The sequence below is a fragment of the Aspergillus novofumigatus genome (assembly GCF_002847465.1).
Source record: "Aspergillus novofumigatus IBT 16806 chromosome Unknown P174scaffold_5, whole genome shotgun sequence".
Taxonomy (NCBI): domain Eukaryota; kingdom Fungi; phylum Ascomycota; class Eurotiomycetes; order Eurotiales; family Aspergillaceae; genus Aspergillus; species Aspergillus novofumigatus.
In genome coordinates this window covers 3,028,881-3,052,339 of record NW_020194278.1, presented here as the reverse complement: position 1 = coordinate 3,052,339, position 23,459 = coordinate 3,028,881, and the positions used below count along the sequence as shown (strand labels likewise).

Here is a 23,459-nt window from a genome sequence, read left to right as displayed (position 1 = left end):
CCGCCGACCAAAGCCGTAAGGCGGGTTACATGAACACGAAGTATGGAGCCGAAGCGAGCCCTATTGTGTCGATCCTCGTGTTCGCGTATCCGCAACAGGAACAACTCGTATCCAGCTAAACATAGCTCTGCCAAGAAAGAAATCATTTCAACAGGCGTCCATGCGAAGTCTATATAAGGGGTGATGGAGACTGCAATAGTCAAGCATAATGGTCTAACATCGCACCATGAAGTCCATCTTCGCCCTTACCAGTCTCCTCTCTCTCTTTCTCTCTACCAGTGCAGCAGACCCCCGTCTCTGCGCCAAAGGCAATGACCCTCTCACGGCTTCAGCCTTTACCCTCCAACAGACCAATGACAACTCCCATCTAGCCTCACTCTCTCATATATTCTCCTCGGCCGGCAAAAATGTCAGCATCCCTCACGTGCTTGACTCTGCCAACCGTGACCTCGTCAAGGGGAAGCCTCCTGTCGGGACGAGCCCCGTGGAAGCCTGGAAGTGGAACTCCGGCGACATGGCAACTACCAAATGGGTGCCGCAGGGGATCAGCAGTTCCGCTGATGCCTCAGCCTCAGGCAAATGGGACGGCCGCGAGATGTGGCTTGTCAGCTGGCACCGCGATGATGATAAAAGCGTGCGCGTGAGCTTTGTCGACCGCAAGACGCACAAGTACCGCCATGTGCTACTGGTGGAGCCCACTGCGGACGATAATTTTGCTGCCGTGCCAGTGCATGCGGGTGGGATTGCGTGGTACGGAGAGTGGCTGTATGTCGTGGATACGTCGCATGGGGTCCGGGTGTTTGATCTAAGTAAGATCTGGCAGGTTGAGGATGGTGATGATGTAGGAAAGAAGGGTGGAAAGTACTCTGCGGCGGGATACCTCTATGTTCTTCCTCAGATTCGGTATGTCGATTTTCTGCGATGGCTGGATGATTGTTACTGACGCCGACAGATCCTACAAATGGACACCGGGGTCCTCATCCCCCTTCCGCTTCTCTTGGATCTCTGTCGACCGTAGCGACAACACGCTGTTGGTCGGCGAGTTCATCCGCGACTCATCCAAAGACCCGATCCGTCTCGTGAAGTACCCACTTGACACCGACACTGGCAAGCTCAAAACCAACGACAAGAGCATCGTCACCGCCACATTTGCGCACTGCGCCGACTTTTTGCGCATGCAGGGCGGCTTCTCCTACGATAACACATTCTACCTCTCGCGCAGCAATGGACGGTCACCCAAAGCCGGGGACATGTTCAAGTGGAAGCCTGGAAAAGCAGCAGAATTGCGTAGCGGATGGTTCATGGCGGGGAACGAGGATTTGAGTTATAATAAGGTGCGCAAGGAGTATTATACCGTGTCGGAGTATGATGGGGAGCGATTCATTCTGGCTTATAACAAGATGTAGCCAGCGTTTGTATTATTATCATTGGTCCCCTGGATAGGACACCCCCGTCAGTGGAGCATCGCGATTGGTAATCCGCGTCGGAACCATCACCTGCAGACTGACAGCATCAAGACATCAGACATCAGACATCAGCATTTGCACCAATGTATTATTAGGAAATATCTCCAGATCATATATCCAGACCATATTCTTGACTACATACAAGCACCACCAATTGTTCAATTGATATACAACTTAAGGTCCCTCAGCCCGACGATATCCACCACTACCATTACATCATAGCCATCAACACAAACGCAACAAGATGAGCCAGAAAATCGGCGTCTTCCCAGCCTCCGGAGGCCTAGGAACAAGCATCATCAACCACCTCGTCAAGCTCGTCCCCGCCTCACAACTCATCCTCGTCGCCCGCAACCCCGAAAAGCTAGCTTCGCTCTCCCGCGAGGGCGCAACAATCCGCCGAGCAGACTACGATGACCGCGCAACACTCGAGCGCGTCTTCGACAACGTCGGCGTCCTGATGCTAATCTCCTACGCCTCCTTTGAGATTCAACACCGAGTAGAGGTACTCCCCTCAATCCTAAACCCTTTTTGCTCAAGCTAACGCAAACCAACCAGGCCACAAAGCCGCCATCGACGCCGCGCGCCGCAGCGGCGTCAAACACATCTTCTACTCCTCCCTCGCCTTCGCCGGCGACCTGGGGGAATCCAGCCTAGCGCACGTCATGGGCGCCCACCTTGCGACAGAAAAGTACCTCGCGGAACTCCCTGGCCATTTCACCTACACCGCCATCCGCGAGGGCCTCTACTCCGAGTCTTTCCCGATCTACACGGCGTGGTTCGACCCGCACAATCCCGTCGAGGAGATCACGATCCCGCACCCGGGGACAGGGCCGGGGGTGGCATGGGCGAAACGCGACGAGCTGGGCGAGGCCACCGCGAAGATGGTCTATGCGTATGCGAAGAACCCGTCCGGCTTCCCGTATCTGAATCGGGTGGTGCTGCTTTCGGGGCCGAGGGAGGTGAGTCTGGCCGAGACGGCGGAGGTTCTGGGGCGGGCGGTTGGGAAGCCTGTGCGGATCCGGGAGATCACGGTGGATGAGTATGTGGCGCTGCCGCAGATTGGGGATAAGCATACGTACCACGGGGTGAATCTGTCGAGGGAGTGGGCGACGGCTTGGGAGGCGATCCGGGCGGGGAGACGGCGGTTGTGTCGCCTGTTCTGGGGGAGATTCTGGGGAGGGAGCCGGAGGACTTTGAGACTACGATTCAGGGGTTAGTTAGGGGGTAGACAGTGACCTGCAAGGATCGGTAGATTCCCTGCTATTTGGCCTTTCTTCAGGGATCTGGTTTCCGAGCGGTTCTGCGCTGGTTAATATCATATCACCTGATACTTCATCCTCGTTAATAGGGCTAGAAGAGGTAAAACACCAGAAATTCATCGCATGGCAGCCGATATCTTTAGTACTCTCTCTTTCTCTAACTCTAGCACATACGACCATAGGAGGGGGGAAACCGGGCTTCCCGTCCGCTCAGCCGTACTTAAAGCCCATTATAGTACGCGGCCAATTCTCAATGCGCCCTGAGCTCTAAATGGCGTCGGATTTAATCTTAGGATGAGTGTGGGTGATATGGGTCAGAATAGGGCAAGGATTCTCTCCCAGATCGCCGCCCTCCCACTTTCACTTGACTCCAGGCCATAAATATGAGCCCAACAGGGCGCATGTATGATCTGCTGTTCCTATTTTCTTATTGCTCAGCTATCAAAGAAGATGACGACGGGGGGAAGGGGCTGAAGCAGGATTATTGGACTTATGAGGAGTTTGTGTCGGCATGGGGTAGTTAGGGAGGAGATGGTGGTTGAGGGCATTGTAAGTAAATAGGATGAGTCAGGTAGAGCAGGAGAGTAACGTTATGGTTATATCTATCTCCCTACATAGTGTGTTCTGATATGCCTTGATGACGTGGATCTTATACTTTACCTGGTCTTGTTTATTCCCAGAAACGGGATTGTCGTTGGTAGCTAGACCACTCTCTGTGACTCTTGGTAGTCCCAATGTCTAGTCCTCCAACGTACATAGATATCTTTGGAGTCTCTTTTGATGGCTCATCAGTATTTTGAACACAGCGTCCAGGATGCAGCTCTCGGGCCCCTGATGTTGGGTGTGACCCTCGAGCCTCCGCTGAACCCTGCAGATCCTATAGCCCACAGTTAGTTACTCAATCAAGGAAATACCAGGGGGATCAATGCCCCGGCACTAGCTTAACCATCGGAGAGAATTAGTGATCAGAATACGAGAATCTCACAGGTAGTGTCTTGGCGTCAAGTCCTTGCTGGATATGTGCCACTTTTAAGCCCCGTGAAAGCCTCGTCTACCTTATTGTGATTAAAGTTTCATTGTCTTTTCATGAACAGGTCTCGATAGAGGCTCTTGATTTCCCATGTTCAAACCACACGCCCAGCATGGGGAAGATCAAATATCAGTCGATGGTCTTGGTAATCAGCTCGCTTGTGACTGTAACAGTGGCAGCGCTTTTGGCATTGGCAGTCTATGTGAACGTGAAACAGCCAGTGGCCGGTGAAGTCTCCACGCCCGGTTTCCCAGCCATCAATGTTAGCGCATCCCAGTGGAATGTCGGCTGCACTGTTTTAGGAACCGCAGTTGGGATACTGGTGACGGCAGGCCTTGCTTTTGACGATGGGTTGCTCACGCGGGAAGCTATCCTTCGCAAAGAAGGCGTCGCTCCCTTTTATCTCCGTCCATTAACTATACCGCGTGGACTGGACCAACTTAGAAATGGCTGGTCCCATGCCACTCGTATGTTCCTCCTATTCCTTACAACTGTGGCGACATTATCTACTACAGCAACTGTGGCCATATTTGGCGTTCATAATGTGGAGCAACCACTTTATAATCCAACAGCGAGCTGGCCCTTGGCAACGATTCTCAAGGCCAAGGATGAGGCGCTAGATGCTTCACCAGACCTCGCGACAGATACCTACAATCTCGCGACTTTAGATGCGTTCTTGTTTAGGAGTGCGTATATTGCGGGACTCAATACAGCCGTGAAGTGGAAGTCAGTTTATCCAGTCCTGTCGAAATGGTTGCCAGAATCTGGCTCATTGGGGGACACATTATATCCCACCTTGCGTACAAGCGGCATTGGCCTGAACGTATCGTCCTACCTAGACTACACAGGACGCCCACGGATCGGATTCGATGTCCCCGCCACATACACATTTAACAAACTCTACGGGGACGTATTCGGCACGCACATCGACGTTACATGCACCGATGCGCAACACACATTGACGATCGATACGACATCGAACAGTGGGAGAAATTTCACCCGCTGGTACTATGAAATTGACACCCAGAAAGGGGCCCACCTGGCCCTCTCTTCCGAGCTCGACGTCCTCGCCATCGGCTCTGCCCTGATCTACCAACGCGGCGTACCAATTTTGACAATAGCCGTCCCGTTCGACGCGAGCGAGGCAGTCGTGTATGAGTGTACATACTCCGGCAATGATTTCGTCGCATCCGTGTCGGTCGATTCTCGCGTCTCCCCACTGAGAATCGTAGCCGAGAAAAGGAACAGCTCGAGCATCAACACTGCCACCAAGAAAATGCTGGCGTACTCCATGAACGACCTCCTTTCCAACCAAGGGGGCGGCAGTCTCGTTCGTGCCTGGCAGGCTGTCGGCATCCACACACCGTCGTCTTTCCAGGGCGGCAAAGAGACGCTCAGGAGGAACCTGGAAAAGATCTTCAGCCAGATGGGAGAAGCGCTGATCAGTCTTTCGCGGCAGGACCTTGAAAAGTCCGATTATGACCGTGCCTACAACTTGCGTGCTGCGGGGGGCGTCCCAGCTCTGGGCGTCACCGCTTTGGTGACTATTGCTAAACTTGGCGGGGCGTCTTGGGGATGGTTGAGCGTGTATATCTTGTTTCTTATTGGGTCCTTGGCCAGTATTTTTCGATATTGTCGGGTACGCCGAATACTTCAAACTGATGTCCAGGATCCTTTGAGGATTCTGGAGATGACTTTGGAGGGAGGGCAGGAGATTAGCTTGAAATCGCGCATCAGGATCCAAGATAAGTTGGAAGTGATATCTCCGAGTACTGGGTTGCTATCAAATGATACTTTTGGAGAGAGGAGCTAAACATTGCATTTATCCTGTTTCTATATCGGACTGGGACGGCATAAATTGCTATCCAGACACAGTATCACAAGAGAATGTTTTAGCTGACAGTAGTAAAGAAATGCATATAATTAAGCCGTTTGAATTAAGTGTTTCTAAGCTCTGTAGATCGATGCAAAGGAAACCCCACCCAACATTGCACGGGCATTCTCAATTCTGGCGTAGCATATGGGGACATATGTGTTCCACAGCACTATCAAGCAGCATGCCAGGGGGACAGCCAAAACAACCTCACAACCCTAGCTATCTCCTCGGACAGGAATGCGGCTTGTTTTTGTGTCAAGACGCCGCTGTTGGCACAGATCTGGATCTCCAGCCGATTCGAATGAGGCTCCGAGGACAGCCAGACCTCCTTGAGCGGATCGAAGTTCGCGAAGAGCGAGTACCGGACGTCCGTCATACCTTCCAGCGGCAAGGTCTGTTCGAGTTGGATGTTTTGATGCTGGACGATGAACATCAGTTCGGAACCCACGGGCCACGCTTTGCATTCCTGGATGATCACCGGGAGCGGCATGTAGTCATACGGAACGGACCGCGTGTGTTATTGGTATACATGAGCAAGAAGATTTTGCACCGTAATGTATCCTCATCATGTTGCCTTCTTGTACGCTCTTGCTATTGCTTCAACTGATGGTTTGGTTGGTTATGGGTGTAAAGAGAAGTCGAAGTTTTTGTGTTGACACTACTGAGACAGGATATGTAATCAGGCTTAGAGATGTATCCTGCATACATCACTATCTTACTAAACTGTACCTTACCTATACTAATTACCCTTCTATTAAAGTAGCATCACCCTCTATCACTAGTAAGAGGCACCCACGAGGGTATTAACTGTGTTTAAGCCACATGCCGGCCAGTTAGTAGTTGGGTGGGTGACCCACTAGCAAATCCCAGCTCTTGTATATATATATGTATATATATTATGTACTTGAAGTCTTAAATATACCTTTTAGCCATAGGGTACTAAGAACTTAGATCTGCTGAAGGATCAGATGCCCGTTGAGGAAGTCTACGAGGATTGCCTCTTTTAACGATCAAGCATTACTCGGTATACCATAGTACCATGCACAAGCCGAAGTGATGCTGAAACCTGAAGGAGTCAAATAACCGATAGGGCTGAGCAGTGCATGTGAGCCAGCCTGAATCCTAGCCACCAGGGCAGATATGTATCCAGGATACATTCTTGCCGCTCTACTATCCCGACATATTCCTCAACGTGAAGCAAGGTCACACGCCAACTCACAAATTTCTCGGACGAGATACTCGGAATCAACACAGAAAGATCACCTTACTCTCGCATACAGTTCCGACGCATCGCTTCTAGGTCGGATGAATCGTGTATGTGTATCACACGCCCACGGAATCCGATATCCACGACCCTGATCGAACCCACGGGCTCAACCTTAACAGCCACGGCACAGGTAACCTCACGCCGCTGACGCGCCAGGTACGGGGATGGGTCCTCGCAATCAGAGATCCGGGATCACACCACTGAGTGGCATGCAGAGAGACCCTTGAGGCCCGGCATCCGTGCCGGCTCGGTGACTGGGCCGTGGATCGTTGTGGTTGACACTACGATCACACTACGGCAGTGTTCCAAGTACTGTCGGCGGATACACCCGAGAATATTCTGAGAACTAGGGCAATTGAGATGGTAATAGGAATTGTGTGAGTGGTTATTGGTTGCTTTCTAGGTCCGTCGTCAACGGCGTCGTTGGCTATCTGGGGTACCGAACCCACTCGGTACATGTATCTACCGATAGACCAAGATAGCTAGACATGGTACACTACAGAGTGAAGAAATGTGCAGAGTGCACAATGAATTGGAGAGTTGGACCTGACGATTCGCTAGACTAGGAGGATTTGATGGCTCTCGCGACACGCGTTTATATTTGTATCGCACTGACATGGTACATTAGATAGACGCCTATGCCTTCTGCATCAGATACCTTAGCATCCGTGTCTTCCATCGATATGCATCAAGATCTCGCACAGCTTCTGTCTATCTGTCCAGAGAGAGGGTACCTATCTGTCGGATTGAGGGAGCTCAAGAAACAAGGCATTGGACCGGGATAAAGTCAATGCCGCCACCTGGATCAAGGCAATAGAAAGAATAGGGCAACGACATTGGCTGGATATTTGAGTAACATCGAGGCACCTGTTTCAGCGCAGGATCCTGTATGTATTCCAATAACCGTATTGTATTGCTGCTTGCAGGCCAGAAGAAAACATTACCCGTATTCTGCAGACAAAACGGCCGTAGACTCGGAGCCGAGAGAATCGCTGGTGACGAGTTTCGGCCGAAGCATCTTGGCGTTAGCCCTATTCGAAGTTAGTACGGAAACGCCCGAGGCACTAAGGCACTAGATCTTCCGTTTTCTCCCTTGGGCCAACGGTGGTGGTGCAGCTTCTCGTCCACTCATTGTCGCCCGTTGAATCTTGTGCATCCACTATGCGGTTATCATCGTTCAAGCCACTGTGGTACTTTCGATCTCTGACATCTGGACCGGTCATCTCTGACGTCGGTGTCTTTTTGTGTTTATGCAGGAAGATGGTCCTGGTTTCAGCGGCCTTCATCGGAGCCCACCGATGCTGGAATGCCCTGCATCCGGCTGGGGTGATCACAGTTGCGCGTCACCGGTGACAGGTGGATTGCCAGACAAGCGAATACAGCTTTGCTCTAGTGGCTTCTCGGCGTGGACCACGGAAAATATTGAATTGTGCACGGGCTTTATATATCTCCCGGGTGCGGCCTTCCGACCTGAATTATATCTTCTTCAGATCCACGGTTCTATATCTGTCATCCAGAGCTCCTGACACGTTTTCGATATTTATATTTCCGCCTCCAGCTACGATCGCATCTCTTCTACACCGTACTACTCAATCAGTACTCAATCAGCATCATCACCTGCCATGGCATACAACAGACCTGATGCCTCAACGGCATTCACCTTTGACAACGATGACCGCTTTGCCAACCAACAGCCCAAGGGCCCTGATCCATTATCGGCCAATTGGAGTTATGACAGCGCCATCGATCTGTTTTCGCTGAACACCATGCTTCCCGAGACCTTCCCTCTCGATATCCCCAATGATATGCTGCTCGATCCCAAGGATTTCCCTGTGGATTTGTTCGCTCCCCCGGCAGATATCAGCGGGTTTGCAATCTCTCACTCTGGCGAAGATTCTCTCTCATCGGTATGTTTTTTGTATCACTGCCCATGTTTACAAATTACTGACAAGGACCAATCCAGGATCTGGAAAGTGAAGATCAACCTTGGTCTCCCGCCTACCGTGTCTCGTCACTGGACTCGGCCACGCCAGACGCCCCCGCCATCTCGTCACGCACAACTGAAAAGCCAACAACCCGCCGCAGAACAACCACCCAGAAACGCGAACAAGCTACCCGCTGGTCGTCCAGCCCTGAAATGACACCGCAAGAGTACCCCGTCAACTCACAGGCCACCACCTCTCCCGCCCCTGCACCCGTCTCTCCCCCGCGGCCTCAACCTCCCGCAAGAACTCCCGCAGTCTCTCCACCGACTCGCAAACAGCAACGGGCCGCAACGCCGCCAAGCGAGCTGCCCACAACATCATTGAGAAGCGGTACCGCACCAACATGAACGCCAAGTTCGTCGCGCTAGAAAAAGCCATGTCCGGCAGCGGGGTCCAGAAACCCACCAAGGGCGGGTCGGGGCCCGCCTCGCTGAAGAAGTCGGAGATCCTGACCAATGCCATTGCCTACATGCAGGAGCTGCAGGACGAGAACGCCACGCTGCAGAAGGAGCTGGCGCTTCTGAAACAGAACCTGCTTCCTGGCGGGCTGTGGCGACACAACAAGGAGAATGAGAAGTTTCGCGCCTAGCGAATCATATCCATTTCTTTCTTACCCATCGCTGTATACTATAATGGCTGACTTCATTAATTGGGCTACTCTCCTATCGGTGGCGCTGGGATTCCTTGACTAGTTAATATACCCAAAAGTTCTTGTGCAGTTATGCAGTGTACTATTCGTATGAATATACCACAATCTTTCTCATATCCACGGAGTCCACGGCACCTTATATCGAAATAAACCTTAATCCCAGACATGAGCGAATTACCAGAACCACTCCCTTCCTCGTAGCCTGTCGGAGAAATAACGCTAGGCTAGCTCATCTCCGCCCGGAGCTAATATATTAAACAGTACTTTTATGCAAGTGATCAATGTAACGCAATCACCCTCCGTGCAGATCACTCCGCAGCCTGTGGCGGATCTAGACCAGTCCTATCCAACCCGTTACCAAGTAGGATGTACCTTTGCTTTCTGGTTAGGGTCGCCGTCCAACAGGGATCTGACTTGACGGATGGATTTGGCGAATCTACCTTGTTGATTACCCCTAGGGCAATCATGCCTGCTCGATTGGTATTTGTTCCTCCCCCCATGTCTAAGATACAGCGTTCAGGACTAGGTACAGGAGAGAGGAGTTCACATGAATGTTGTGCATAAGAACGTTATCTTTGTGGCGGGTAGAGTCGGGATCCACTGCTTGATCCCTGCTGTTTTCTTGTGTTTGTATTTGTGTTTGTGGCCATTTACGAACGGGGGAATGCGAGGCGAAGGCGACTAATGCTGATATGACGTGCTGTACTTTATTCTCCATCCGCCACTAATGTGGCAGGGATCGAGCCCAAAATGAAGATCAGGATCGACGTTGGACTAGGTCAATGGGGACCTTCACCTTGCTACCCAAAGAAGGCTCCTATGGAATGAGTGGCTTTGACGATTACTTTGAAACAGGTTTCGTGCAGTCGATGATACTACGACGCGAGACAGCAACGACCCTGAACCATGCAGGAAGCACGGTCCCATTAAACCCTATCTGAAATCTCTCGATTCTGAGTCGGAAGCTTTCAGGAACATGTCGTGCATATAGTGTACGTGACCGTAGGTTCGAAAGGGCGGGATCTGGAGTGGACACGGCCGGCAGTGAATGCCTGAAGAGAAAGGATGGGTACGGGTCGAGCAGCGGGCATTCAGTCGAACAAGTTACTATGCCAGTTATAGATCAGCCTTTCGCTAATGTGCAGCATTTTGAGGTGCCTCACATGCACCTGAAGCTGAAGGTGAGTTTATTCTGCGGAGTAGAGTCATCCTTGTACAGTAATCAGCGTCCAAGGCAAACAGACAATGTCGAGATCGGTCAAGGAAATGTCAGACATAGGTGGCTGGCCAGTCAGTGTGGTAAAACTAGACAGATAGTAGTTGATGGGCATCACTGACGTTTGAGCAGGTTGTTATGAGCCAGAATGGTAACGAACGCAACCACCTTGTCAGCTTAAACAGCAAGTTCTATAAACTAACTTATAAGATAAGGGCTTGAATAATCATTTAGGATCACCAAGTTGCCATCCATTCGTCTGACATCCTATCCAGGTCCTCACCAACCGCAATCTGCCCCGTCTCCTTATCAATAAACCTTAGATTCTCTTTTGGGCATGGCCAGTAAACATACTCCCAGGCGTCCTGCCATGCCAGCAGGCCATCCTCACAGATGACATGCATTTCCTCTAGATTAGAATACATTTGTAACTCCCGGGACTCAGAGTAGAAAAAGGAGTCTGTATTCTCGCGCTGAATAGTAAGCCGGCGAATCAGCTGTTGTTCAGCTGATTCAATTGTATCGAAATAGGTGTCTCCAATTGAGATCATGTCAATCTCAAAATTCACCCAGACATACTGCGGCTTAACCCCTGAGGGGAACTTGAAGGCCTGTTGGTATAGCCCTTGGTTTCGGGCTTCATGGCAGACCTGAAGGACCGTAGGTACTGGTGTTGATGAGGTTACATGCAGAATCTTGCCCCTTAATCCATCAACTTTCTTAACGCGGACCTCGACAGTACGCGGCTCCACTGTCAGCTGCCAGATTTGAGCGCGAAGCTCAAAGGGGAGATGGGGGAAAAGGCGGAATGCGGCCATGCTGTGCTGTGCTAGTAATGGAATATTTTTAGTGGGATAGGTCAGCTGATGGCGTGCCTCTTGGTGTTTTGGAGGTCGAGAAATGCAATGTTAAGAGGAGGGAGCGACAGATAATTGTGAAAGGGTGACCAGCGGCGGTGGTGGAAGATGAGGAATGGACGCGGGTAGAACAAGGGTAGTGCTCTTTAGCGCTAGAGCGCCCTTTTCTAGCGTGTGCACCCCCTCAATGCCCTCCGCAAACATCTTCCCCATCTCACTTAAAGATCCTTCTGAAGTTCCTGGTCGATCATTTTAGTGTAGCAATAGGAGGGCACCCAATTTGGCTGCATCGACGTTGGAGTTACTCCAAGATATGATCATTGGTAATGAACTCACTGTCCCACAAATGGTGAGCCTGCCCGGCTCGGATGGCTAAGGTCTAATATACACTAATTTGGTAGTGTAAAAGCACCTCCTCATAAAAGAGGATGGCCATAAGCACTCACACCTGCTATGGATTCGAGCTCTTTATGATCATCTAATTAAAAAGCCTTATTTAATAAGGGATGAATATCAGGAGAAGGTAGTGATATCCTCTCTTAGCCGTACTCTTGAACACATAGGCTGGTCAAAGAAGGTTATAAAGCAGAAGGTAAAAGAGCAGGACACCAATCTACAGGATGCATACTCACATTTCATGTTTGACTTTGCTTATATCGTCCTGTTTATATGGATGGATCTGGGTGCAATAACAGGATATATTTTAGACAAACTGGCTGGTCTCCTCATAGCATAGCACCTATGTAAGTGGCTAAATCCCACCATGATCAGCACTACCAGATTCTCCCAGCCTATGCTTAAGGTGGGGTTATCTTCAAGGCTTTTCATGGCTCAACTAATGCATCTGACTTTAAAAGAGTTTATCACAGAGCTGCTTCATCATTGTGGGAAATGGCCAGAGCCTTGAACTGAGACACAGGAGCAATAGCGTCTTTTTTTTTTTTTTGCGCTTGTTCACAACAGGCAAGAGCTTCCCTGAGTGCCTGCCACTTGGAAGGCTCGGCTCCGGAATCCATCATTGGTCACAAAAAGAGAGCGAAGCAAGCCCTGCATCACTAGAGTAATCGATGACCGCGGCAACTGGAAGGTCTCAGATAGAGGCCACGAGCCTCGACAGCTCCGCTTGGCCTCTTAAGACTATCTCTGTGGAGGTACCATGATTTGCTGTGTCAAAAAACTTGATTCTATGACCTAGTTATCTTGGATGTTAACAGAGCACCACCCTACAAGGTCACTAAATTTAATTAAGCTCCCTGGATTCCCCAACTGATTAATACTACTAGAAAAAATGGTTGTTTCCCCACTATAAGGTTGGGCTGATCTGGAGTACCCACTGCCTATAATTATCCTGCGAGAATGAGTTCTGGACTGTGTCTTCGTAATCCTAACATTACATTAGTTAATAGGGCTAGTCCTGCCATGCCATTGCGAGAGGGCACTCTATTCTAACCAGATACAAAAGTCTCCTGTATGCCTGCTTTTATCGATAAGAGTGGAGATAGGGTGAGACCTCACTGACTGCACTCCATGACTCAGCTTGAAGGTCTAGTAGTCAGATAGATCCTTGCCTAGAAAGTGAGTCCCTTTTTCTATCAAGATCGCCTTGTAACCAGGCAGTAAATGAGGGTACCAACTAATTGGGCTGCCTGGGGTGACGGTGACTTTTGACCACATCGCCTGTTCGCACGACGCCAGCAGTCTTAGCTGTATAAAGAAGCAGGCTCCTCACAAGGCTAAGTGTTGAGATCCAGCACCGAACCTCACCACACCCCTGCTCAGCACGTGAGTTTTATATCCTTGCCTGCTAGTAGCAGCCAGATCAAGCCCGCTGCTTCCCAACATATTAATATCTTCATTTCCCAGAGGATTAGCGCCTGCCACCTTCCCCGTTACACTCAATAAATACCCTTCCAGTATTCCTGCGTGAGTTTCAAAGGTACGAAATCCCCTTCCTCCCATCTTTCTTTCTTAATCAGCCCTTTTTTTCTCTCTAAGGCCTAACACCACTATATAAGATCATCGCCTGATCCAACTCCAACATGAAACCCCTCACCTACCTCTCCCTCCTCCTCGGCATCTCTGCAACCACCGCCCTCGCCGCTCTCCGCCCAGATGCAACCCCTGACGAGGTCGCCGCGGCCGAGGCTGAGTGCGGGTCCCTGGGCGTGATGAGGATCGACCCAGCAGAGCTGCCCGAGGGCGTTACGATGTCCGACGTCCGCATGTGCGCCGACCATCCCCTCGGCCCCAGGGCGTACCCGGGTCCGGGTCCTGGGGCTTTCGCCAGGTTCCGTCAGTTCTTGCCGAGTTGGGTGTTTTGAGAGGACGGCCCGAGAGCTGGGTCGTGGCCCTGCAGGTAGTCCGGCACGCAGGCTTCTTCTGCTCACGCGCGGGCTAGTTTTTTTTCATACCTGGTCTGGTTGCCTGCGCTCCTGCGGTGGGAGCAGCCGTTTGGGAATGGAACTCCTGGAAATGTATGGTGTCGTTTGATGGTGATTTTTGGAACGAGCTTGATTGATACAGTGTAGTTGGAGGATAATATTCAGATATGGCAACGTAATAAAACCCAACGATAATGACATTTTAGCAATTTCCATTAAGTAGAAGATTAACTATTTCTATATCGGCCTAGTAATCACTCGCCCGCGCAGCGTATAGAGAAGAGTTGGTCTGCTGTTCCAGGGAACAGACAGTGAACTGTTCATCCATAAGGAAGTGAGAGAGCTAGAGATTTCCATTTCATGGTGCGTTGCAGCTACTCCTCCTCCTCGTCGTTGCTGCCGGGCCTTGGATCGAAGCCGTACAGGATCGCAATAGCAGGGCGATCTTCGCTGCTCCCCGCGAGAATGTCGATATCGATTTCCTGGCATATAATAAGTGAACCGCCACCCGAAAGAGCGATTTAAACATACTTCTCACATTTACATATGCTTATCTCTTTCCAACAGCTCGGAACAAATCTTTATTATGCACTGGGAGAGCTAATAATCCGGCCGGGGGAGAGAAAACAATAACGTAATGCTAACAAAGGCAACAGGTAATGTCTTTTATGTACAATAATTAGGTCCATTCTCACTCGCCTTGCTTTGTTCACAGTGCTTGATCCAAAGGCCAATGTTGGTAACGAACCTGCAGCGCTGCGCAATTTTCACGCCCTGTTTGATAGAGGAATCTCAGTTTTCACCACAGATTTGCTTCAGATCAAGACAGTTGTCTAACGCTATATCATGAGCTTTCTTGATATTTTCCTTAAAGCTCTTGGTACCCACACGTGATAGACGCCAATCAGTATATTCCTTGACTGCGACTTCAAGTAGCCCGGGAATATCAATGGGATCAGGGAGATTCGCTGGGGTCATTCTTGGAGTTGACTCGGTGCCACAGGAGGAAGTTAGCCAAGGTTGAGATCACTGTGTTGGGAGGATATAGATAATTAATTTATGGGAGCATTTGATGCAGTTATAGTGTTTAGGGATTTATTTTATCTTGATAGTTGCTGATCCTCTTCTGCATATAGTTATTTGCGCATGTTGTTAGGAATGTCATTATAGGAGTCTATAATACCTCCTTGCTTGGTATATTTAACAAGGGCTCGTAACTGATACATTCTAGGTCAGTAATGCTTTTTCCCTTCAGGGTCCTACCAGCAGTACTAACCCTTATGCTAACAAGGTAGCCTAGGGTATCACATTGTTCAATACACATCTCATCAAACCAAAGGCTGTCCTGAGGAGACTTTAGCATTAACTTAGTAATCTTAATTACAGAGCATCCTATTCATTACTAAGGAAGTTCCTCTTTTGTCAGTATTCCTTGGTAGGGGGTGGATGTCCTCCATGTAAGTAATAGAAACAGAAACCCTCAGTTTTTTGCGGCACTTATGAAGCAGATTTTACTATATTTAGAGCTGCTTATTCATAACTGTCCAGTTAACTAGTACCTATCTTAAAGCATTTCATAAGATCGCGCTCTGAGCGATCATTTACAGATACCACAACCGCCGTATCATCTGGTATACTAAACGGAGGATCTCAAGGTAAGGAAGGTAAGAAGGATGATAAATAAGACAGTAGTATCTTAAGGGCAATACTAGACTTCACAGAGGCATTGCAGAGGTTTCAAACCCGCGCGCCGCAGGGCTACTAAACAGGATACCAGGCATGTAGGCCACCACAGGCCATGACAAGGCTCTAAAGTCATCAGAAAGTAATAGTTTATTATACACAGACAGACATAAGGACTAGATAGTTATATCCTGCATATCGCCTAGACGAGGGGTCAGGGTATGAATCCACCACCACCACCACCATCATCATCAACTGTAAATAGTCAACCGGACAATCGGAGACACCTAACACTTCAGGAGCAGACGACCGAGACTCAAATCTCGGGAATAAGCATAGATTGATAAGATCAAGCCCCACTGATGCCAATAACCTTTCTATTCAAGGCAGCGATGCAAGGGGTTAAATTTCGTTAGTTTCATGAGCCTGTTCATCTTCAACCAATATTTCAAACAGACGCGTCATCTTCAGTGGGCTTTGGGAAAGCCAATGACGCGGCCGATCTGTCCCACCGCACTCGATCTGCACCGTGTTTGATCCCTGTGGGAGGCAGCCTTGAGGGGCATTGCTTGAGATGATAGAATCCCCACAATTCTTCACCTCCCACCGGATTCGACTTTATCCGGAATCGCAACCATTCTGCGATTGTGGGAAACCAGTACGTCCGGTCCATCATCAAACGCAGGAACGGCTTTTAGTCCCGAATTTACCTGCTTTAGCTTCAAGTATACGTACATCAATTTCCTGAAGAAATCAAGGAGGCAACATGTGTCTGCATGCTTGTTTCTATCCATCAAACGTGTTCCAGTTCCGTCACCAGTGTTCTCCCCAAACATTGACTTGCGTACTCGTGCGCATCCACAAACAGATGACGACGACAATGAGGTCTCAGCCCGTCGTTATCTAACCTGAGATGGGTTCAGTATGCTTGACGAATAGAAAAGATGCTCAGGAGTCTGGACCGCTACTTCATATAAAGATCCTGTCGCGTACCAATCTTCGACAACTCTTTTATTCATAAATCCAACACTCGTTCTTGTCACTCTTTTGACTCTCGTCATGCGTACCTCCCACGGCACAGCTGTTGCCGCTCTGGCAGCGGCAGCCAATGCTGCATCACTCGCTGACGTCTGCACCGTCTCCCACGTGCAGTCCGCCCTACCTTCGAACGGAACTCTTCTCGGTATCAACCTGATTCCTTCCGCCGTGACTGCAAGTGCGGTCTACAACAGTACCTCCAGCGGTGGCACGGGTGGCACGGGTAGCATGGGTGGCTCCAGCAGTGCCAACTATCCCTACTGCAATGTGACGGTCACCTACACTCACCCCGGTAAGGGCGACAACGTGGTGGTCAAGTATGCCTTCCCCCAGCCTTCCGACTTCAAGAACCGGTTCTACGTTGCCGGAGGTGGTGGCTACTCCCTCTCCAGCGTTGCCACTGGCGGTCTAGAGTACGGTGCGGCGTCTGGTGCCACCGATGCGGGTTACGATGCCTTTAGCTACAGCTACGACGAGGTGGTCCTCTACGGCAACGGATCGATCAATTGGGACGCCACGTACATGTTCGCCTACCAGGCCCTGGGTGAGATGACCACCCTCGGGAAGACATTGACCAGAAATTTCTACGGTCTGTCCAGCGATGCCAAGGTCTACACCTACTACGAAGGATGCTCCGACGGTGGACGTGAAGGAATGAGTCAGGTTCAGCGCTACGGCGACCTGTACGACGGTGCCATCACTGGTGCCCCGGCTTTCCGCTTCGCCCAGCAGCAGGTCAACCACCTCTTTCCCTCGGTTGTTGAGAAGACTCTTGACTACTACCCTCCCCCTTGTGAGCTGGCGAAGATCGTCAACGCCACCATCGAGGCCTGCGATCCTCTCGACGGCCGCACTGACGGCGTTGTCTCCCGCACCGACCTCTGCAAGCTGCACTTTGACCTTTCGAAGATCGTCGGTGAGCCGTACTACTGCGCCGCACAGACAAGCACCTCGCTCGGCTTCGGCTTCAGTAAACGCCAGGCACCCGGCAGCACGACCAGCTACCAGCCTGCACAGAACGGCACCGTCACCAAGGAGGGTGTGGCTGTCGCCCAGGCCATTTACGACGGTCTGCACAACACCCAGGGCCAGCGCGCCTACCTCTCCTGGCAGATTGCCTCGGAATTCTCCGATGCCACCACGGAGTGGAACAATGACACCGGCTCCTGGGAGCTTAGCATCCCGTCCACCGGCGGTGAATTCGTAACCAAGTTCGTCCAGCTTCTGGATCTCGATAACCTGTCCACTCTTGACAACGTCACATACGACACCCTCGTCGAATGGATGAACACCGCGATGGTGCGCTTCCTGGACAGCCTGCAGACTACCGTCCCGGACCTCACCACTTTCCAATCCTCCGGCGGCAAGCTGCTGCACTACCACGGTGAATCCGACCCCAGTATCCCCGCCGCCTCGTCCGTGCATTACTGGCAGTCTGTGCGCTCGATCATGTACCCCGGTGTGGCGGCCTCGAAGAGCCTGAAGGAGCTGCAGGAGTGGTACCAGTTCTATCTTATTCCCGGCGCGGCGCACTGCGGTACCAACTCCCTGCAGCCCGGTCCATACCCGCAGAACAACATGGAGATTATGATCGACTGGGTGGAGAACGGCGTGCGGCCGACCCGACTGAACACTACTGTGTCTTCTGGCGACTACGCCGGCGAGACTCAGATGCTCTGCCAGTGGCCTACCCGTCCGCTGTGGAAGGACAATTCGACCTTTGACTGTGTCAACGACGAGAAGTCGATTGACAGCTGGACCTACACCTTTCCTGCTTTCAAGCTTCCTGTCTACTGATCACATCACTTGTGCAGGGACTGGTATATATATCTTCACTTCTTCTACTACGCATGTAGCGTGTGATTTAGTTTACCATTTCATTCAAAAGATATATAATACAAAATCATCATAAGTATTTCCATCACCACTCATATACATGTCAAGTTCATTAGGTTCGAAAAATCACTCCCTCTTCTCCAAACTCTCCCCATTCGACAGTCTCCTATACCAGGTCAGCTCTACCCCAAACCGCAACCCAAGGTAGGACACAAACCTCTGAAACTCCTCAATATCCCTCGCCATATTGCCCGCACCACTACTCCTCCGATCAGGATGATCGTTATGCGACTGTCCGAAGTTCCCGAGTAGCTCGTTGAATTCTAGCCAGCGATTCTCGTCAGTCTCTCTCACACAAGAGGGAAAAAAAAGAGAGTAGGAACATACGCTGCTGAGTCTGCTGATGCCGCTGCTCAGTCTCCTCTTTCTGAGCGGCGGACTTGCGGTGGTCGTGTTTGAGGTGGCCGTGTTTCTGGAGGAGGTCCATTGTATGTTTTCCCTCTTTATCTTTGGTTTTGTATGTGGTTGCGACTGTAGTGTAGTTTGTAGATGATAATGATATATGAGGTGATAATGGCCAGGGTATGGGATGAAGTATGTTTTATATATGCCATGGGATTAAAGAATGATTACATCATGATCTACAATTAGGTACTCTTGAGGGTGAGGTGTATCTCTTTTCTTGACGATGATTGATGGGGACTGGATGGCTGTGCGTGGCGTGCGTCATAGTTTAGTGATCCGGTCTAGGCGGATGCGGGGGTGGCCACGCCCAGGGCCTGGTGGGCAACAGCTCACGAGGGTAGACAAGATCTAGATATGTAACTGTAGGTGTTGGATGTGGCTGTGCATTTGCTATTGTATTACACCCTTAGAAGATAAGGTATGCCTGTAGTGTCTGATGCTGGCCGATGACTGAGGATATCCTGGTAACCGGTGGGTATGACCGTATGTACCAGCTGGTCGGATCCAGTGCTGAAGTTGTCCATCTACACTGCAACGGGTGTGCTCCGTTAGATAAGCGTCGCGATATCGAACTTTTGTTGCAATCAGGATACGCATAGAGAATCGCAGTGACAGCTTCATGAGTCACTGATGGCATAGGCCAAGTGTGCCAAGCTGATATTCTGTGTAGACGTAGTCTGAGCCACGCGACCAAGTTTAAGTATTCTTCAGACCTCAGGCTCAGACTGAGGCTCAGCCAAGCGTGAAGACATCGATGGTGTCATTGTTTTAAGCCAAGAAGGTCTGGCTATTTCTGATACATTCCTTTCGTCCAGATTATGTTGAGGACGAGATCAGTCCGTTGTCGGTCGTTGACATTATGCAAGTCTGAGCAAGTCAGTAGTAACGTGTTTACCAGGGGTGCTGCATAAGTAGTTTATACATACAGTGTTTTATCATAGAAGTGGTATGATGCTTAAAGACCATGCCATGGTTGATCATAATATGATTGATATCTGGATCAGGGGAGGTAAGTCGTGTAAATATAAAGAGTTGACCAAACCTTGGTTCATCAGATTTCTGGGGTATGGATACCCGTGTTATGGCTGGTCCAAGTTCATACTGAATTCTTTGATACGCAAGCCAGCAATATCACATGTTATGCACCACTCCTAACTACTGCTTGACAGAGCTATATATTTGTCACTGTCTATGCTACTGTGATGAATCCGCTAGCACGTGATACCGCCTGCTTGCCGAGAAGGAGCAAATTGAGTCCAAAATCCTAGCAAATCCTAGTAAAGACTAATGAGGAGATATCATGCTAGCCAATTGCCATTGTCTAATGCCAAGCAAGTTAATATCGTCCCTCATCTAGCCCAGGCAAGCTACAGCAAGCTACAGCAAGCTACAGCAAGCCCTGGCAAGCCTCGACCACTCATGCTTGTAGCGACCAAGCTTAGGGGCGAGACATTGGCAAATACAGATATCAGACCAATCATCGGTCTGTTCATTAATCTTTCCCTTTTCACCATCGACTTATCAGCGGTGGTTAGTTGTTCGTGTTGGATAATGGATACTACCTACTCCAATCCCCATCCTGCAATGCAATTGGCGGTACGGAGTCTACGGAGCTTGCCGAAATGCAACTGTGGACGGAGTAATTATTGACACTGGACCCAGGCAGATACAATTGTACGCATTCTGTAGAGTAAGGATTGTATTCCTTGATAACATCAATAATAGTGTTGACAGTTCAATAATTGGTTCCTGGACCAAGTGCGAAGGGATTGGTGTGCCTGGCAGCCTGACTCATGTGGCCATGGGCGATCAGTTCTTGGCGAATTCTCAGAGTTTCAAGGATTCAGGATCAACAAACAATCGCCTTTAGAATTGGACAAACACCTCGCACATCATGCAATTCCTCGTTCATCTTCATCAATTGAGTCGATGACAGGTCATACATGGAAACCCCGCACATGCTAGATTGTCTGCTATCTATCTACCCTGCTATTCAATCTCTAGGACCAGTCCTAGCCGAAATGAGTCTGCCCCCCCCCCCCGGTGGAGCTCTCCTGACGATCCCTCCCTGATAAGCCAGCATCCAAGACACCAAGAACCACCCCCTCGCGCCATGTAACTCTTCGGCAGGACCATCGGAATTCCCGCCAGGGCAGATCCAATCGAAAGGCGATCATGTCCTGGATCCAGCAGCCTAGCAGGACCCCGTCGGTCCTCCGATTTGCTAGGCTCTCCATTGAGCTGCTTCACCATCGCTGTCCTCTGTAGCAACAGGTATGCAGCTTGCAGCTGACGAGATGCAGTTGATCAGTGATCGGCCGTTGGTATAAATATCCTACCGCCTCAGTCCTCTGTCTTTCACCCTCACTTCCCATTCATTCTCCTCCATCTGTCCATTGACAGCAGCGACATGTTTTCGTCGCTCGTGAGCCGTGGAGCTCTGCTCGCGGTTGTCTCTCTCCTCTCCTCTTCCGTTGCTGCCGAGCTCTTTGAGAAGCTATCTGCTGTGCCACAAGGTTTGTGTTCCCGTATCACTATCTAAGAGACGAGGCTGACAAAACAGGATGGAAATACTCCCACACCCCCAGTGACAGCGATCCCATTCGCCTCCAAATCGCCCTGCAGCAACATGATGTCGAAGGTTTCGAGACCGCCCTCCTGGAAATGTCCGATCCGTACCACCCAAACTACGGCAAACACTTTCAAACCCACGACGAGATGAAGCGGATGCTGCTGCCCACCCAGGAGGCGGTCGAGTCCGTCCGTGGCTGGCTGGAGTCCAATGGAGTTACGGATATTGAGGAGGATGCAGACTGGATCAACTTCCGCACAACCGTTGGCACGGCCAATGATCTGCTCGATGCCGACTTCAAGTGGTACGTGAACGAGGTGGGCCACATCGAGCGTCTGAGAACCCTTGCATACTCGCTTCCCCAGTCGGTCGCGTCGCACGTCAACATGGTCCAGCCCACCACGCGTTTCGGACAGATCAAGCCCAACCGGGCGACCATGCGCGGTCGGCCCGTGCAGGTGGATGCTGACATTCTGTCGGCGGCCATCCAAGCCGGCAACACCTCCACTTGCGATCAGGTCATTACCCCTCAGTGCCTCAAGGATCTGTACAATATCGGCGACTACAAGGCCGACCCCAAACGGGGCAGCAAGGTCGCGTTTGCCAGTTTCCTGGAGGAATACGCCCGCTATGACGATCTGGCCAAGTTCGAGGAGAAGCTGGCCCCGTATGCCATTGGACAGAACTTTAGCGTCATCCAATACAATGGCGGTCTGAACGACCAGCATTCCGCCAATGACAGCGGTGAGGCCAATCTCGACTTGCAGTACATTGTTGGTGTCAGCTCGCCCATTCCTGTCACCGAGTTCAGCACCGGTGGCCGGGGTCCTCTCGTTCCGGACCTCAGCCAGCCGGACCCCAACGACAACAGCAACGAGCCGTATCTGGAATTCCTGCAGAACGTGTTGAAGATGGACCAGGACAAGCTTCCTCAGGTCATCTCCACCTCCTACGGCGAGGATGAACAGACCATTCCTGCAACATACGCTCGCTCGGTCTGCAACCTGTACGCTCAGCTCGGCAGCCGCGGCGTTTCCGTCATCTTTTCCTCGGGTGACTCGGGTGTTGGCGCGGCTTGCTTGACCAACGACGGCACCAACCGCACCCACTTCCCTCCCCAGTTCCCTGCGGCCTGCCCCTGGGTGACCTCGGTGGGTGGCACGACCAAGACGCAGCCCGAGGAGGCCGTGTACTTCTCGTCCGGCGGATTCTCCGACCTGTGGGAGCGTCCTTCTTGGCAGGATTCGGCGGTCAAGAGCTATCTCAAGAAGCTGGGCCCTCGGTACAAGAACCTGTACAACCCCAAGGGCCGTGCCTTCCCCGATGTTGCTGCTCAGGCCGAGAACTACGCCGTGTTCGACAAGGGCACGCTGCACCAGTTTGACGGAACCTCTTGCTCGGCTCCTACCTTTAGCGCCATCGTCGCTTTGCTGAACGATGCCCGTCTGCGCGCTCACAAGCCCGTCATGGGTTTCCTGAACCCCTGGCTGTATAGCAAGGCCAGCAAGGGATTCAACGATATTGTCAATGGCGGTAGCAAGGGCTGCGACGGTCGCAACCGATTCGGGGGTACTCCCAATGGCAGTCCTGTGGTGCCATATGCCAGCTGGAATGCCACCGATGGCTGGGACCCGGTCACTGGTCTAGGTACTCCTGACTTTGGCAAGCTTCTGTCTCTTGCTATGCGGAGATAGTCGGGGCATTTGTCACAATACAAACATGAATGACTCACCTGCACATTTTCCTTGCATGTTGATTATCGAAGTTGTATACCTGTAGGAACGAACGATGGTTCAGCCCCTAGTTCATTGGTAATGAGGCTAAATATAACCGCGAAGCGAGTCACACCGGTGGAGATGATCAGCGCCCGACCTCG

At 50.9% G+C, this 23,459-nt stretch overlaps 10 protein-coding genes across 10 annotated transcripts; 6 read left to right on the top strand and 4 right to left on the bottom strand.

Moving 5' to 3' along the window:
- Positions 1 to 226: 226 nt before the first annotated feature.
- Positions 227 to 1,406, top strand: P174DRAFT_422391 (uncharacterized protein; the record flags this gene model as incomplete). Its single annotated transcript, XM_024825033.1, has 2 exons — positions 227 to 903; positions 953 to 1,406. 2 exons carry the CDS (start codon positions 227 to 229, stop codon positions 1,404 to 1,406), a joined length of 1,131 nt encoding a protein of 376 aa, XP_024681984.1.
- Positions 1,407 to 1,528: 122 nt separating this feature from the next.
- P174DRAFT_443262 (NmrA-like family protein) lies at positions 1,529 to 2,861 on the top strand. Its single transcript, XM_024827781.1, has 2 exons — positions 1,529 to 1,971; positions 2,159 to 2,861. Exons 1-2 carry the CDS (start codon positions 1,711 to 1,713, stop codon positions 2,684 to 2,686), a joined length of 789 nt encoding a protein of 262 aa, XP_024681983.1. The 5' UTR covers positions 1,529 to 1,710; the 3' UTR covers positions 2,687 to 2,861.
- Positions 2,862 to 4,818: 1,957 nt separating this feature from the next.
- On the bottom strand, positions 4,819 to 5,445 carry P174DRAFT_443261 (uncharacterized protein). The gene has a single exon (XM_024827780.1). It carries the CDS (start codon positions 5,049 to 5,051, stop codon positions 4,848 to 4,850), a length of 204 nt encoding a protein of 67 aa, XP_024681982.1. The 5' UTR covers positions 5,052 to 5,445; the 3' UTR covers positions 4,819 to 4,847.
- A 361-nt stretch (positions 5,446 to 5,806) lies between these two features.
- On the bottom strand, positions 5,807 to 6,124 carry P174DRAFT_452585 (uncharacterized protein; the record flags this gene model as incomplete). The annotated part of the gene is made up of 1 exon (XM_024829093.1): positions 5,807 to 6,124. The coding sequence occupies one exon, from the start codon at positions 6,122 to 6,124 to the stop codon at positions 5,807 to 5,809; it is 318 nt and encodes a 105-aa protein (XP_024681981.1).
- A 2,573-nt stretch (positions 6,125 to 8,697) lies between these two features.
- Positions 8,698 to 9,746, top strand: P174DRAFT_443259 (basic helix-loop-helix domain-containing protein). The gene is made up of 3 exons (XM_024827779.1): positions 8,698 to 8,808; positions 8,865 to 9,098; positions 9,131 to 9,746. The coding sequence occupies exons 1-3, from the start codon at positions 8,707 to 8,709 to the stop codon at positions 9,473 to 9,475; spliced, it is 681 nt and encodes a 226-aa protein (XP_024681980.1). The 5' UTR covers positions 8,698 to 8,706; the 3' UTR covers positions 9,476 to 9,746.
- Positions 9,747 to 10,815: 1,069 nt separating this feature from the next.
- On the bottom strand, positions 10,816 to 11,723 carry P174DRAFT_443257 (2EXR domain-containing protein). Its single transcript, XM_024827778.1, has one exon. The coding sequence runs from the start codon at positions 11,567 to 11,569 to the stop codon at positions 10,988 to 10,990; it is 582 nt and encodes a 193-aa protein (XP_024681979.1). The 5' UTR covers positions 11,570 to 11,723; the 3' UTR covers positions 10,816 to 10,987.
- Positions 11,724 to 13,647: 1,924 nt separating this feature from the next.
- On the top strand, positions 13,648 to 14,826 carry P174DRAFT_422384 (uncharacterized protein; the record flags this gene model as incomplete). The annotated part of the gene is made up of 2 exons (XM_024825032.1): positions 13,648 to 13,900; positions 14,705 to 14,826. The coding sequence occupies 2 exons, from the start codon at positions 13,648 to 13,650 to the stop codon at positions 14,824 to 14,826; spliced, it is 375 nt and encodes a 124-aa protein (XP_024681978.1).
- Positions 14,827 to 16,401: 1,575 nt separating this feature from the next.
- On the top strand, positions 16,402 to 18,569 carry P174DRAFT_443254 (putative tannase). Its single transcript, XM_024827777.1, has one exon. The coding sequence runs from the start codon at positions 16,732 to 16,734 to the stop codon at positions 18,505 to 18,507; it is 1,776 nt and encodes a 591-aa protein (XP_024681977.1). The 5' UTR covers positions 16,402 to 16,731; the 3' UTR covers positions 18,508 to 18,569.
- A 103-nt stretch (positions 18,570 to 18,672) lies between these two features.
- Positions 18,673 to 19,033, bottom strand: P174DRAFT_461807 (uncharacterized protein; the record flags this gene model as incomplete). The annotated part of the gene is made up of 3 exons (XM_024830048.1): positions 18,673 to 18,712; positions 18,764 to 18,869; positions 18,934 to 19,033. 3 exons carry the CDS (start codon positions 19,031 to 19,033, stop codon positions 18,673 to 18,675), a joined length of 246 nt encoding a protein of 81 aa, XP_024681976.1.
- Positions 19,034 to 21,392: 2,359 nt separating this feature from the next.
- P174DRAFT_392301 (S53 family peptidase) lies at positions 21,393 to 23,434 on the top strand. Its single transcript, XM_024823550.1, has 2 exons — positions 21,393 to 21,527; positions 21,575 to 23,434. The coding sequence occupies exons 1-2, from the start codon at positions 21,422 to 21,424 to the stop codon at positions 23,275 to 23,277; spliced, it is 1,809 nt and encodes a 602-aa protein (XP_024681975.1). The 5' UTR covers positions 21,393 to 21,421; the 3' UTR covers positions 23,278 to 23,434.
- The last annotated feature ends 25 nt before the right edge of the window (positions 23,435 to 23,459 follow it).

Coding starts and splice junctions, on each gene's coding strand:
- P174DRAFT_443262 (XM_024827781.1), top strand. CDS start 1,711: ATGAGCCAGAAAATCGGCGTCTTCCCAGCCTCCGGAGGCCTAGGAACA. Junction 1,972..2,158: donor AGATTCAACACCGAGTAGAG/GTACTCCCCTCA, acceptor GCGACAGAAAAG/TACCTCGCGGAACTCCCTGG.
- P174DRAFT_443261 (XM_024827780.1), bottom strand. CDS start 5,051: ATGGAGTACGCCAGCATTTTCTTGGTGGCAGTGTTGATGCTCGAGCTG.
- P174DRAFT_443259 (XM_024827779.1), top strand. CDS start 8,707: ATGCTGCTCGATCCCAAGGATTTCCCTGTGGATTTGTTCGCTCCCCCG. Junction 8,809..8,864: donor GCGAAGATTCTCTCTCATCG/GTATGTTTTTTG, acceptor GGACCAATCCAG/GATCTGGAAAGTGAAGATCA. Junction 9,099..9,130: donor CCTCTCCCGCCCCTGCACCC/GTCTCTCCCCCG, acceptor ACCTCCCGCAAG/AACTCCCGCAGTCTCTCCAC.
- P174DRAFT_443257 (XM_024827778.1), bottom strand. CDS start 11,569: ATGGCCGCATTCCGCCTTTTCCCCCATCTCCCCTTTGAGCTTCGCGCT.
- P174DRAFT_443254 (XM_024827777.1), top strand. CDS start 16,732: ATGCGTACCTCCCACGGCACAGCTGTTGCCGCTCTGGCAGCGGCAGCC.
- P174DRAFT_392301 (XM_024823550.1), top strand. CDS start 21,422: ATGTTTTCGTCGCTCGTGAGCCGTGGAGCTCTGCTCGCGGTTGTCTCT. Junction 21,528..21,574: donor GCTATCTGCTGTGCCACAAG/GTTTGTGTTCCC, acceptor CTGACAAAACAG/GATGGAAATACTCCCACACC.